At 39.6% G+C, this 15,770-nt stretch overlaps 1 protein-coding gene across 1 annotated transcript in view; it reads right to left on the bottom strand.

Annotated features, from left to right (window-relative positions):
* LOC128745614 (uncharacterized) overlaps positions 1–15,770 on the bottom strand; it is a 289,476-nt gene that overhangs the window by 14,297 nt on the left and 259,409 nt on the right. Inside the window, exon 8 of the mRNA XM_053842691.1 lies at positions 13,703–13,831. Within this exon, the coding sequence (XP_053698666.1) occupies positions 13,703–13,831 (129 nt within the window). The remainder of the gene's footprint in view (positions 1–13,702; positions 13,832–15,770) is intronic.

Genomic DNA, 15,770 nt, shown 5'->3' with positions numbered 1-15,770 from the left:
CAGGCGAATTGGCATCCCTGATTTATGAAATTAAATTTGAAATTATGGTGAAATGTGCAGGTTTTTACGAGAAATAATCACTTGAAAATGACTAGTTCTATGAAAATAAAGTGTATTTTTTTTAACATTACTTCTGCATTTTGGATTTTGAAAAACTTTTGGCTCCGCTTTTGACGTTTATTTGGCTCCCGATTTTCTATCCGCCGAACTATATATATAGTAACTATATTAAGGTGAAATTAGTCGTCATCGATTCTGCCAATTTCAAAAGCAGTTTTTTTGTTTGAAACAAAAATTCTATTCATGAAAATATATTCGCTGTGTTCAGATTAGCAAGAAGATTGCAGTATTTACATTTTTATAAACAGAATCCCGCTTTTGGGCCCAAAAACTGCTTTCGAAAGTGGGCTGAATGACGAAAAGTTGATGACTGCTACTTTCCCGTTAAATACATGAAGTAATTTGCGGTTTCGTCACCAACGAGAATGACATTTGCTGAGGATCGCTTATGTAGGAGTGAGAGGGGAGCAAAGAGTGGAGGAGAGGATCCGGGAGTTTGGAATTTGATGTTGTTGATATTACTCCTACTGCAAACAGCCTCAGCGAGGGCCTCAGCTAATGTTAAAAAATCTTTATATGTGTGCGTGGTGGAATACTTCATTATCGGAACATGTGGATGTTTACCACGCGCACTGCAGCGATACTGGCATTCTATATAGAGTAAGGAGGGGTAAAAGAGCGATGTGGGTAAAAGTGCGATTCAATGATTTATCGGTGCAGATTCTGAGTAAATTGACTACATTGGCATGGATGGGTGGCTACTTTGATAGCTTGAATCTAACGTAAACTTTGATTGCTTACGAAGTATAGCTGCTGAGCTATGTGCAAATGTTATTTTAGGGCGGTTTTGATGTAATTTTTCATTATACGGCAAAGACGATATCAACAGGAGGATATTACTTGTTGAAAATTTGTAGCAGCGTTGTACATCACTCACATATCTGTTTTGAAAATACGGTGAAAAGAATTTACAGAATATATTTCGCTTTTCAATAATTTAATCAAACCCTGTCAAGCGCCTAGCCTGGGGGTAAAAATGCGATTCATGGACGAGGCAAAAATGCACTCATTGCACATCGGCATCACCGGGCATATAGAGTAGAATCAATATATATAGAATGCTAGTGTCGCTGTTTTTCTACAGGACTCATTGTGGCAAACATGATACTAACAATCTGTATCAAGTCTGTGAATCGGGAACTTCTTAAGGCACTATATTACAGATACTAGAAATGGAAGATCTGCAGAAAACTGTGTACTCTACAGATGTTGGCCGAAGGAAAACAATGTTTTTCCGCTGATGAAACAAAAAATGAACGTTTGAAAAAGTTTCGATCTGACGGAAGCTGCAGTACACCAGAGCAAAACAGGAAAAATGCAAATTGAGTACATTCCTTATCGAAACATACTGCAGATTGAAAATAATATGGTTTTGTTAGCTATTGCTGTGCTAATTTCATGGATTCCAGAATCGCATTTTTGCCCCGCGGTATTCGCACTTTTGCCCCGCTAGTGGGGTAAAAGTGCGAATTGGCACTTGATCAGAAGAATGGAGAATTTATTTTGCATAACACTATTATTCCAGATGATAGTTGAATGTGAAGACATTGAGTTACTGCATCAGTATAAAATATATTTTGTTGTTGTCCTTCTTTTAATCTATAATGATCTATAATGCATACAGATTAGACGTGTTTTGGCTCGCTTTGGAGTTTTGACAATTCAAGAGCAACATGTGAAAATGGCCTATGTGCAAATGAGGGATTCTCTTCGTGTCTCCTCTCTTCCGCTTGTCATGGCGATACAAATTCACTTGAACGGATTAATTCTGCATGAAACGGTTGCTGGCATCATTTGCTAGCTATTGGTAAAGAAAAATTGCATTGTCGCCGTGGTAAACGTAAGAGAGGAGACACGAAGAGAATCCCTCATTTGCACACAGGCCCTTTTCACATGTGCTCTTGAATTATTGATCAACAGCTGTTAGGTTAAAAGAAATAACACTACACTGCATGATGATCAGCACGTTAGCTGCACTGATATTAACGTAGAATTATCAACAATTCACATCTAGTTGCGCATCTTTTGTGAGATATGCTTCACTTTGAATGCAATGGGCACACCAGTGCCACTATTTGTCTAGGAATTAGGTTTGTTTCCCCAACTTCTTCCCGTCATACTAAAAACATTTCTTCAGAAGTGGAAGTTCAAACAACGCGACGATCGAAATGTGGTAACAAAGTCTCTTTCAGGTTTACCTTTCTTCTGGAAGGCTTTCGTGTGCAACGAAATTACAGTAATTTGAGTAGAACATTCCGATACAAATTTAACTATTTTCTAATTTAATTTTAAATGGTTTAAACTTGCACATTCAATTGAATGTAGGAGAAACAAATTTTTATTTAAAATCAGATCGACAAGAATACTAAAAAAAATCTGAACTTTCAATGGGAGTAAAATCGATATGATTTTTGTATCGAATTATTTTAAAATGCATGAACATGAAGCTCTAGCATCTGCAGTTATATCAAAAATTTCTGTCATAGCGTTGCTTTTCAAATTTTATGTAGGTTCTTCAATTTTGTCCGTATGTATTTGATTTTAGAAAATTTCTAGTAAGTTGATGGTGTAAAATATTTGATCATCGAATCATCAACTTTCAAGAAACAATTTTTTTCATTTCGAATTATTTCTGTAGATATGATTTTGCAGCGGACGAAGATGATTCATTTTGGCATACTTCACCGGTACTCAAGTTTTGCCAATATATGATCACAATTTCGTGTTTTATTACACCAGCAACAATGTGATTCCGTGCGGCATAAAACAACAAAGTTCGAGCGCCGACCGACGACGAGGAGAATGTGCTTGATTTGCCGACTACTCTATTATCGCCATCATCAGCGAGCGACGAGGTGCCTGGATGCCTGTTAGCCGTCAGCACCACCGGCAGCACTGTCAGGTGTATTCGCAGTACAGAATGTAATAAAATACGTTTTATTTTATTTCTTTATCGCATGAGAGGGCAACCACTCGGCAACTGTCATTTATTGCAGTACTTTGTTGTTCACGTCCAGGCCGGAGAGGTAAGAACCAAGGATCGGTGACTTACTCACGCCGGCTTTTAATCAAATTCCATCACCCAACAATGGATGGTATGGAAGGACTCGGTTCCTCTCTCATTTCGCTAACCAGTTTTATTTTCAGTATTTATTAAACGTCTAAGTGTCATCAGTTTTAAGAATTTCATTGTCAAAAGCCTGAATTAATCCACTTAACAGTGAAAAAATCTTTATTAGGTACTTTTTACAGGTTCTAATCGTTGTTAGCTATTATCGTTGTTAGCAAATAGGTTCTAAGATAAAAAGTTTGAAATGTTTATTGGTGGTCTGTATTTTAGTAGATAACTATTAATAGCTGATTGTGATAGCTTAACATCTATGGGGGTGACGCGTGACGAGTTCAAGGCTGCACATATTGCATGAACTTAAACTACTTTGTATCGAATAATGTGGAACGTGCTCGTTCCGGGACAGTCTCGAGTCGACAAAAGATAAGATACCAAACAAGGATGACTGACTTCACAGTAAAGCAGCAAAGTGGGCTTGGGGAAAGACAAAGTCAACAACGAGAATTACAAGTGCGGCAACGAGTGAAAATCCACATGTTTGTTCCAATAAAGCCAAATTCATAAGTAAAGAATAGCCAAAATTAAAATATGGGAAAATGAAAATTGGAACGTTAAAAGAAAAAAAAGCAAAGCCTTGGGCTTAAGCGTCTTTCTAAGACTTGACCCTTCTTTATCGACACACTTCACAGCCGGCTATTAGAGTACAGGGCAGTTACGGGGCTAGTGCAAGAATCCTACTGACTCCATCTAGCATGCACCGTCTAGCCGATATTCAAACATACGACGACTAGCTTGTTAGACCAGCATCGTACCTCGCAACCAACTAAGCGGGACCCCTAAAAGAAACTTATTACTGAATTACTACTTTTGAATACTACAAGTTTGACATTTCGGAATGCGGTGTTAGTGACATCTATTCTATTCTTTCCGAACACGGCAAAATGTTTGCCAAAACCAGCATTATTGTATTTATCTTGCAAGAAGATACAGAAAGCAATTGGTGTTTGATCCCACCGACTTTGTTATCGGTTACACAGACGATGTCTGGAGTGACTTTATTGTATTACGGTATACGTATCATAAAAGCAAAAAGTTGCACTTCGTTATATTTATAATCCTGATTGGTGTAGCAATTTGTTGATGCTGCTGAACAGCTCTTCGGAAAACCGGGACGGCAAAACAGCAATGGATCACGTCACGTCGGAAAGAACAAAATAACTATAACTGTTTCATAATAAAAAGCATAGCGCACAAGCTCTCGGAAAACTGCGAATGATTCAGTAGAGAGGTGGTCAGCTGGAAATTTATTACAATCATTATTGAACCATAAATTGCCAGCTATACTGCTTCCAGCACTGCTGGCTTTACTCCTTCTGGAACTTCGTCGGAAATTTATGCTTCGCAGCTCTGCTACCATACTTTATTGTAGCATCCACCCTGCCAAAGTGAAAGTGCAAGGCTTACAACAATCCGACGAGAGAATCTACGAACTTGCGCACGTATCGAAGTGATTAATAAAATATTCATGTTTATAAATCGTCTCTCAGCGTTCGCCAAGTTTGTCGACGTGTGGATAAAGCGAACCCATTGGATCGAATTGTCCATGGGTGCGTGTAATCATTGTTAGTATTCATTGAATATAAACACCCTTGTTGTTTTATATTAACAAAATTTTCAGAAACTCCAGAAACTTTGTATATGCTAGAATTGCTGTATATTGTCTATTTCCTTTACCCGATTCTACGATTTGTTCAATCCCGTCGTTGAGAAATAGGTTTTTGCTTCCGAAAAACAAAATAAATTCTTCATTTCTGGTATCTTATACTACAGAAGACATTACTATGAGCAAAAATTGAAAATATGAAAAATATGCGTTTAATGAGTTCTAAGGTGCATCATGAGTAACGCTGAATGAAGTACAAACCTGAGCGTCTATCTATTAGATAGGCGGAATATAGTTGTTACGATCCATACGTAGCATACTGAAACATCCATGTAGCACAATTTCATAGCCCAAGTAACATTAGCGGTTTTATGACACCCTTATGATGGTTTTCGTGACCAGAATTGGTCATAAATGCCGTTATAAGAGTGCAATAAAACTCAAATTGTTTTCTGGGAGAAAAATAGCTTTCTTATGGTGAAAAAGATCGATTTTACCTCGATCAATTCCAAAGGCGTTGACTTTTTCATCTCATTCTTTCGAGAAAACTTGGGTAACATGCGCTTCATTTGAATAAAACTGCTAGAAAAAGACGCGAGCGGCGAAGAAGCTTCATAGGATTAGTATCCTTATAAAAGATACCTTTCTTTTCTGTTCAAGAGATTGAATCTCGCTTAGCGTTATATAAAACTTCCAGTTGACCTGGAGATTGGTCTAACAGGTCAGTCGTCATACGTTCGAATCTCGACTGGGAGAGGCTCATTGAGAATATAACTTCGTATTTTTTTAGAAATAATATTCATAAAAATATATTCATAGCTGATTTCATGAATTTCATACCATTTAAAAACATTCGTAGGTTGTTTTTCCAGTGCACATATTGTCATTACGAATGATTTCTATTTGGTACGAGCACCTATTCGTAGCACATTTTGCATCAGAACGCATGTGGTTGCACGGTTATTGTCTGGCTTCGTTATCAACGAGATTAGGTTACGAAGATTGTAGGTAAGAGAAAATGTGCTTGTGCAATTGTAAACCTGCTTAATGCGTAGTTGTCATGATTCTGTGGCTTGCGGCGTCGTAGGCTGTTGTTACGAACACATGACAAACGAGCTCAACTTTGGCTCTCGATAATGTCAGCTTTTTTCAGAGAAAGAAGAGATTTCGCTATTTTCCGATAGGTGTTATACTATTTTTATGTGTATTTTCGTCTATTCGTGTTTTAAGTGTCTAAACAACGTTTATTTTTAGCTTCTTGGGTAGATATACAAACATCTAGCTTGATAGTACAGGTTCAACTGAGTTAATAAGAGTAAGTTGACGGAGTAACGAGGCCCTGCTCTAGCTTTATACATGTGTATGTGTGTTAACAGACCCTACGACAGTGCATGTTTGCTTTGAATCAAGACCACAGATAAAGAGATAAATGATTACTATTACAATTCGTATACCTCCGCTAAAAGCATATCTGCACCATGTTACAAAATTGTTTAGTTTTGATGTTATTATTTGTCCCTTTTTGAGATAATGTTGAAAACCTTCATTACTTTAATGAAATTATGTATACAGTGAGACAAATATGCGTCCATTTTGCCAGTGGGCCAAAAGTCTTCAAATGTTTTTCGAGTTTTTTTAGTTTTAACACCATCTTTTCAATTCATATTTTAAAAATACATACCGCCATCCGGGGTGAGATTATGCCAAAAACTAAAAATGTTTCTTTGAGAAAATTTATTATATCTATAGAAACTGGTGACCTAAATTCAAAATGATGATGAACATAACATATTTATTCATAACTTAGAATGGAACATAGATAATATTAGCAAACTATTTAGCCTAAACAGGGTTTCAAAGTTCGCGATCAAAAATACTCGGAAATAACGCTTGTAAAAAATGTCCCGCATAAACCAACCCAAACAAGAAATCGCATCAACTTGCTATTTTGAAGGTATATAAACTAATCATTTACAATGTATTGAAAGGTTATCATGCGTTGGATAAGTTTTGATTACAAAAATAATATTTTTCGAAACTTGTACTTTTCGAGCTTCACAGGGGGGAGATAGTGCCAAGCCATAATGATCGATCCAATTTGTGGATTTCACATTCACAACAAAAATACGTCAGTATACACCAGTACACTCACATTCTTTACTATTGAGTACAATATTTTGACAGATTAGATTGCATCATCCATTTTGGAGCAAACAGCATCATAGGTCTGCTAAATAATTTAAACTAATTTTTACTTTTTCTCTGGAAATTTCAGATACTTTGAATAAATACTCTAATATAAGACGAATATATTATACCGTGCCAGTTTTAAGGAGGGGAGGGGGTGGAATAGGCCACATGTTCTGCGGCTGCGGGTTCTCGAACGAAGTAATGTTACTTTTGATGATCAAATAGGTATGTCCCCTTAGGATACACCCCTTCATATATCTCCCCCTTGTTAACCCTAGAAACGCTACTGGCTATATAAAGGCTGTCCATTGACTACGAATTCATTTTTAGTTATTTCAGGCTTCCCCGCACACTTAAAAAACTCAGCAAGATTTGCCGAGATTTGGACAGCCGAGCGTTCGGTGAAAATTTCAGTTTTGCAAATCGACGTTTACGGATCTTTACTAACGTTTGGCATCATAAAAAATTTTACCGAACGCTCGGCTGTCCAAATCTCGGCAAAATTTTGCTGACTTCGGCACTTTTTTTTAAGTGTGCGGGTTATTTTCGTTCATACTTTTTGTACGATGCGTAGTTTTTGGCCAACCCCCTGCCCCTAATAATCCTCTAAGTTCATGGAACTACTTTATTGTAACTAAACCGTCTCTACGGTCAGTTGTTAATTGAACAATTTAGTATATATTGACAGGTTTGAAATCAACTTAGTTCCTAAATTGTGTGTATACTGAGCTAAAGAACAAAAACATATGCTTTTTGGCACAATATCGCCGCGGATGACGGTATAACAAAGGTAAAACAGAAGGTCAAGATCCGAACGATTTGGTTTGCATTTGCTCTTCGGTTATCGAAATGACGGCGTATCGCCACAGCAGCAGTATAATGATCGACGGCGCTGAGTTTGAGGTAGTCGACGAATTTGTCTACATTGGCTCACTGGTAAAAGAGGACAATGATACCAGCCGTGAGATTCGGAGGCGTATTATCAATGGAAGTCGTGTTTACTCTAGGCTTCACAAGCAATTGCGGTCGAGAAGAATAAGCCCCCGTACACTGTACAAGACACTAATTAGGACGGTTGTTCTCTACGGGCATGAAACATGGACAATGCTCTTGGAACTAGACTAGTAATAAGAACAATCTTTGGCGCCGTACAGGAGAACGGAGTATGGAGGCGGAGGATTAACCATGAACTCGCATAGCTCTATGGTGAACCCAGTATCCAAAAGGTGGTTAAAGCTGGACGGATACGATGCAGGGCATGTTTCATGAATGCTGGATAACTACCCTGCGGTGATGGTGTTTGCCCCTAATTCGGAAGGAACAAGACGACAAGCAGCGTAACGAGCAAGATGGTTAAACTAGTTGAAGCGAGATCTGGCGGAGAGTACTTAGTTTCCGAGGAATTGAAGAGCGGTAGCCCACAGCCGAGTTAACTGGAGAAACTTTGTTCAACGAATTTTGTCTTGGGACGGCAAGCCATCTAAGTAAGTAAGTAAGTAAGTAAGTAAGTAAGTCAGTGATCAATGTGTTCGGGCACGTTTGTCGACAAACAGTTAATCTTGGTCGGGGGAAAATCGAAAGCCGGACGCCGCAGCGGTGACAAAGGAAGTGGCACAACCCCAACCTCACCTCCCGAGATGTCGCAAACTAGCTGAAAGTATCGTCTACAATCGTACTACCGCTTTAGCAGCCGAGAGCCGGGGTGGCTCTTGCCGTATCAAGACTTCCTCATCATTGTACTCGGTCCTGGGCTACTCGTAGCCGTCTACAATCGTGCATCGAGCTACAGTACGAGCTAGACTGTCGACTTATAAGTAGGTAATGCCTCTAAATCGCGCCAAAAAACAGAGTAAGATGGTCAAACCACGATCCTGGAAGCTGTACATGACTATGCTGACGAATTTCGATTGTGGAGTGACGGACCGGACGACGAAATCTACATCAAATTTGAAATAGTTTTCTGGGTAGGAGTTTTATATGGCAATTGGAAAGGTAAAAGATGAAATGGATGGAAGTTATGGAAGTTAACTTGGAAATGCCCACAAACGATAGAAGCGTCCCTGCTCCCAATTACGAAGAGAAATCCGACAACTGAAAACTAAATACCAACCAGGAGGAATGTTTCTCGGCAGAACTGTGCAACTGTGGCGAGGAACTACTAACAGCGGTATATCATTGCATAATTTCCTGTATTTGGGAGGAGAATCTATCGGAGAAATGGATGCGAGGTGTGTTTGTCGCATCTACAAAAGGGTGATCGGCTTGATTGCTGTACTTACAGCGGCATTACGTTGACGGTGTTGACCGCCTACAAGGTGCTCTACCAAATCTTGTTGCGACATCGAATCCTAACAGTAAGAAAATTTGTAGGACATTACCAAGAGAGCTTTATGGAGGCCCGAGCATACTATGGAACAAATTTTTACACCAATAAATTCTTCAGAAATCCCGGGAGTACAACAAGCTCACGCATCATATTTTTGTATATTTCCAGGGAGCATACTATACAATCGAAACGAAAAAGAGAGGCTGCTAGGTTGGTGCTCAGCATCAACTCTGTCAAGACAAAGTGAACGGTAGTTGGCAGGAAACATGGGGATAGTGATGATGCTGAGTTGACAACTATATGGGCCATGAAGTCAAACAACGGGTTGCAACTGCGAATAGGGCCTTCGACCGACTGAGAAGTTAACTGAAGTTTACAAATGCGCGTTTACCGGAGTGCTCGTCCAAAGAGTCGCCAAAACTAAAGACTGTATTCGTACAAAATGAGACACATTGATTAGTATGTAACTTATAACATGCTAATAAAAATTGATGGAATATTGACTAAAGCTAGCTAAGAGTGTAATGTTTACATTGACAGAATTTCATTATAGTTTATTATATGGTTATCGAGGTGGCGTCGGAGCAAGAACAGATATGTCAAAAATTATGTGCGTCACCGCGTCGTCATTCGACTTCATTTTGAAGCGATTAAACAAGGTCCAGAATGATCTGAACGGGAAGCTGTACCGAGAACGACTGACAAAACCGACGTGCGTCGTGATAGACGACGAGACTTACATCAAAATAGAAACAAATCAGTTGCCGGGGCAGGAGTTTTTTCTTACCACATCTCGGTTGAACGTTCCTGAGGAGGTAAGGAAGAAAAGTTGGACAAATTCGCTGAAAAGTGCTTGGTTTGGTAGGCCTTCTGTGGGTGCGACAAGTTGAGCCAGCTGTACATCACGACGGGTACCATCAACGAGCAAATTTATCGAGTTGTGTGCCTCCAGAAGTCTTCTGTCTTTCCTGTGGTCTCACAGAGGCGAAACCCTGTTTTGGACGCATTCGGCATGCTGCCACTACACGCGCCCCGAGTTGGACTGGTACAGAGATAACAATATTGTTTTTACACCAAAAGACAACAACTCAACGAGATTGTCGGAACTTCGTCCGATTGAGAAGTGTTGGGCCATCATGAAGGCCCTTCATGACTTCTTAAAACACCGACTGGATGTTGGTGAACAAGTTGGCTTTAGAGAAACACGGTCCTACCATTGCCCAAAACTTTATAAGTGGTGTCAAGGGCAAGGTGCGGGCACTCGGTTATGGAGAGAAGATCCAATAAAGAAATGAAGTAGGAACCTAACCACAATGTTGTAGTTTTTCCCGTAAAGTTTGAAGAAAATCCGACATTAAATAAAGTTTTGACGTCCATTTTGTGTTTATATTCGACAGAGAACGAAACTACTGAAGGGGGCTGTAAGTAACAGTTGATATATCTATCTGCGGAGTATTTGTGTTAGTGAATTAGTTGAATAACTATTACTATGGATATTAATAATTAACAAATATAGGGTAAAGAACTAGTTTTAAGCAGTCTAGGACCCGCTTAGATTGTTTTACCTTATTACAAGCGATGGGTTGACTAAGTGGGGGATATCAGCATACCAATCTTCTTGCTATCTTTAGTTCTTCAAGCTGTTACCATTGGAAGACACTATTGTTGAGCTAAACTTTTGATTTTTCGCTTTAAAAGTTGGAGCGGTGGAACTACGGAACGGTGCTGTTTTCAGCAATCCTGAAATCTGAATTTTTTTACGTCCCGTTAAAAAATCCCTCGAACTTTTCCCCCTATTCAGTAAGTTCGCGTTCCTATCCGCGACCTACTAATCGGCATCTGATGCGTAATCGGCATAGCGTATCGGCATATGCGTAAAATGCCATCTGTCTAAATTGTTTATCGGGGCATACACTCACCGCACCGTTCGGCAAACGGTATTCGTCGTCTCTTTTATTCTCTGGTGTTCTTATGGGAAACTGCGAGTTTGACGTCTCATTCGCTGTTCATAAGGATGGTGGGAGAACAAAAGAGGCAAACATAGAAGTGCACACGATCTAACTTTAGAACAGTGTTGTCAAAGCAAATAACATTGAAACACATCGTTGCTTCATTAAATCACTGAGAAAATCTTCGAAAATTATTGAAAAAGCTGTCTTTTGTGTTGTTTTTAATAAAGAAAAATTAATTATGAACATACATTTCTCTTAAAAGTATTGAACCACGTTTTCACCATAGGAGGTTTCAGTTAATTTTAAACTTAAAATTCTTATTTCCAGAACCGAAACAGTATCTTGGCAACACGATAGTTCATCAGTTGTGCTGCAGCTGCTGCTACTGATGAACAGGTTCCATCAATTCAGAATTTGTTTTCAGTTTTGTTAGAAAATAATAAAACTTTCGGCTAGTGACAAAGCCTTAGATAATAGAAAAAAAGAGACTGAATAATATGGTATGTGACAATTGAGTGCTTGACTTTCAGAGTGGTTGTAATCAGTGCTGAAAATTTGATGAATTCGTTAGTAGCGATCGGGCAGGATTGCCATTGCCTTCTGTGGCATGCGAATTAGTTAAGAATGTATCTAAATAACGTACGTGACAACAATCACAAACTGATAATCGTCTAGATTTCCGACATTTATTCCTGTCAGGCATGAGTTGGAAGAGAAAGCAGCAGGTTACGAAGAAACTCCACTACCAAAGCGGAATACCATGCGTCGGTGCCGTAGCTGGTACCCACCGAATACTGAGGTTTATGTTGGTACACTAGCCACAAAGTTGTGTATGGTGAGGCTTATCCATCAGCAGTCAGAGTTTGACTTAGAAGTGTGTGTTGTTTATCTTTTACCAACTCAGTTGCTGCCGTTTCGTATAAAACATCGGCTTTGGTAAGCCGCAGAGAAGACGAAAAACAGAAAGAGGCAATTCTAGAAAGTGGAAAATGGTAAAATAGTGTACCGTGTAGCAGATAAATGGCTCCCAGCCCGTCGACGCTTCTGTCGCCTAACCCCGAGCACCTAACCGGTGCCGGTGTTGACGACAGTGAAAAACTATTTTCATTTGCATCAACTCTACCTGGGCACAAGTCGGCACGTAAAGCACCCAACAGTAGAGTGTACACAGTGAAATGAAATATTGTCCTTTGGTACAGAGCACACAAGGCAAAAGCCAGCAAGCAGCACTGGCTATGCTGGCGCCACCAATGAACCGCCGGGTGCTCAGGCCCGGCAGGCAGGTGAAGGCGGTGGCGGTTTCTGTCTCGTGTTTATTTTAATCCATGTTCAACGTGGGTTTTATTTGAAAATAATTTACTGCTGATACGGGTAAATAAAAAAAATCCAAACACGACCAGGCTTGTCCTTCTCCTGAACCCAATCCTGAACGCGATGTTGGACTGCTTTCCGGGCTACATTTGCAGCTACTCCGGACACTAAACAAATGAAGGGACGCGCTTTCGGAATTGAAATACTAACACGGATTAAATGTGGGGTTTTCCGCTTTCACTGTCTCTCTTGCTCTTTCTCTCGGTATGCGAATTGTGGTAGAAGAACGAAAAATTCGGTGTAACAAATTGAGGGATTTGTATGCTTTTCACTGAGCATTAATGCTGTTATGGGAACGGGTTTTATTCGTGCAAATGGGAATCAGGAATTGAAAGCTACCACCGGTCTGTCTGCCTGTCAGAGGCGGATTTGCAGAGATTCAAGGATGGAAAGTGCTGATGGGACGGTAGCAATTATTATCATTATCATATAAAAAGTGTAACTACAACAAACTGTCAATGGATATCGCAATAGTAAGAGTAAGATTATTCAAAGAAAAAAAATACATTTGCGCATCCATTACGGTAAGATCGTTAGCAACGACCCTTAATAATCTGAATGATTTTGGCTTAGAAAAATGGGACGACTAAGTAGGAGTAGGATTTTTAATGCATGAAAGAGAAACAAATCATCCAAATGAGAAACGATTTTTGGACGATATTAATCCATCAAAATGTGAGTATAAGCATCGCCTTGTGTTTGTATTGTATAAATCTAGCAGTATACTGTTTCATCATTGCTGAACCGTTGAACTCAAAATGTTATAACCCAGAAAATGATGCGAGGTTATGAATTGATCCTTACGAATAGTTTCTAGTATTTCTTTCGCAAATATTTTTAATCAGGTTGCAGTTCTTAAACTTCGCGTCGAATATACAATAATTCGAACTGAGGAACTGTTTTCTGCAAGGTTTCAACTCATTTAAATCGTACACAACAAATAAACTACTATTGTAATATCCGTTCGATTCGTTTCAGCTTTCGTCATTATCACCGTGAACAATACTTACCGGTGAACCAAAGTTGTGGCCGATCTCGTGTGCCAGGGTCACGTGCGAAACAGCAGGTGGAACATGTTTGCCATAGTTCAGTAACGTCACGATGCCAGTGTTGAGCGATTTCAGCGATCCTCGATAGTGCTGCAAGAATACAAAAAGAAATGGAAATTTAAACGCGGTTAAAGGCAACAACCATTCAAAATATTATGAAAATTAATAGAAAAATAAATTCCCTAGTGCAGCGAACGATGGGCGGGCGAAAGGATGGAATGAAAACCTCCAAAGGGCACGACACGAACGGTGGCACCCTGCGGCGTTACCCCGGGCGGCTACCACCCGGCGAGAAAGAATGCGAGAAAGGAATCTTGGGAAAAGCTTCGAAAACCGCGTTACTCGCGCTTTTGGTGCTTCACCAATAGTCATCGAGCGTCTCCGTTGCTGTCGGTTGGGTAGCGCCTCCATCGTCAGCGGCCGGGGCGTTTGCAGCAAAAATACAAATTAATGCTAATGAAATTTACGAGAAAGGAACTGTTTGCCACTCCGGGAACGGGATTCTGGTGGAATCCTTTTTTGCTTCCCTGTTCTGCGGTGGCGATTCTTTGAAGTTAGTAGCTGCATCAGCACGATTCGGCTCACTTGTGCGAATAGTAAAATCCCACCGACCTAGCGGATGATAGGTTTTTGGTTTTAATTTGGTCAAGGATGTTCGGTTTACTAATTAGCACTGCGAGTGGGACAGACTTTACGCGTGCGTTGTTTTCTCTGTTGCTTCTGGTTATCTTTTTCTTTCTGTTCTGCTCACTCAGGAAATCCAAATATTTGAATTTTAATGAGTATTTACTTGGACAGCTTTCCTAGCGCAGTCAGCGTTACAACAGGCAAAGCACAGTAATACCGTGAAAGTAATTGGATTTATCCTCTATTAAGGCGAGGAAAGCTAGTGTATATTTGTGATAGGGAGGGGAAAATGTGGGTTGTAGAGGGGCGCTTATCATGAAAAGTAGTTGAGATTTCCATTCGCAGGAGGGTGCAATTAAAACGCAAACTGTATTAACTTCGTCAACAACACAGTGTTTTGTTATGTTTTCGCATCTAATAAGTTCTTTCGCTCAACTTGTTTTGCATATTGCATCCTGTTTTGAGTGATATGTGGAGTTAATCAGTAAAAAGTTCCTTTAAAAACGGTTACAAATGAATCATATCAAAATATTGTCCATTGCTAGCTACAATTACGGCAAAAGTTTTCATCTTTTGAATCCATGAATCATTTCATTTCTTGAGGACTTCTTATGAGCGGAACTGCTAATTAACCTGACCATGTGCCATCGAACAAAATAATATTAGTCCGATTATAATCGGACAGAGTAATATGCAAGTGTTTCTAAATGAGTGCCTCTAAATGAATTTTAACGTGTTTGAAAACGTGAGGCCGTGCATTGTCATGCTGTTGAATCACTTTTTCGTGCTTCTGTTCGTATTGTGGCCAGTTTGCGCATAGTGATCGGCTAAATCGCATCAATTTCATTCGATATTATTCCCTAGTGATGGTTTCGTTCGGTTTCAACAGCTCATAATAACCGATCTGATAGTCAGTGTTATTCAACACACACATATTTCGGCCAACCTGACAACGTAGAACCGGGTAGAAGTATGACCGGGCAGTTCCTATGACTTTCGTTTCCTTGGTTTGTAGTACTGAATTTATTTAGCGAATTAACTTGGAAGGACTTCTAATCTGGACCAAATACCTGTTTAGGAGCTCCACATCATAGCTGCGTACTCAGTGAGCGACCGCACGAGAGAATAGCACGAAGCGTATAGATAGTATGCATTTCCTAAAATTCGTTGATGACTAAAAAGGTTATTCCCAGATTTTAAAAGCAATTATATAGAAGTAATGTTCACGGAAGGAGCATTTTGTCAAGGAATCACCGAAATCTTTGATGGTGGAACTTTATTCAGCGATTTTTCATCGAGTTCCCTATAATCAACTGAGCATTTATGCGCTTTTTGCCCTTACTCTACAATGATATTAAGTAGATTTTAGAGGTCGCGACAGTCTTTATTAGACGCGAGAATG

The sequence above is a fragment of the Sabethes cyaneus genome, chromosome 1, assembly GCF_943734655.1.
Source record: "Sabethes cyaneus chromosome 1, idSabCyanKW18_F2, whole genome shotgun sequence".
Classification (NCBI taxonomy): domain Eukaryota; kingdom Metazoa; phylum Arthropoda; class Insecta; order Diptera; family Culicidae; genus Sabethes; species Sabethes cyaneus.
The sequence above is the reverse complement of the archived record's forward strand: the minus strand, read 5'-3'. Positions and strand labels throughout refer to the sequence as shown.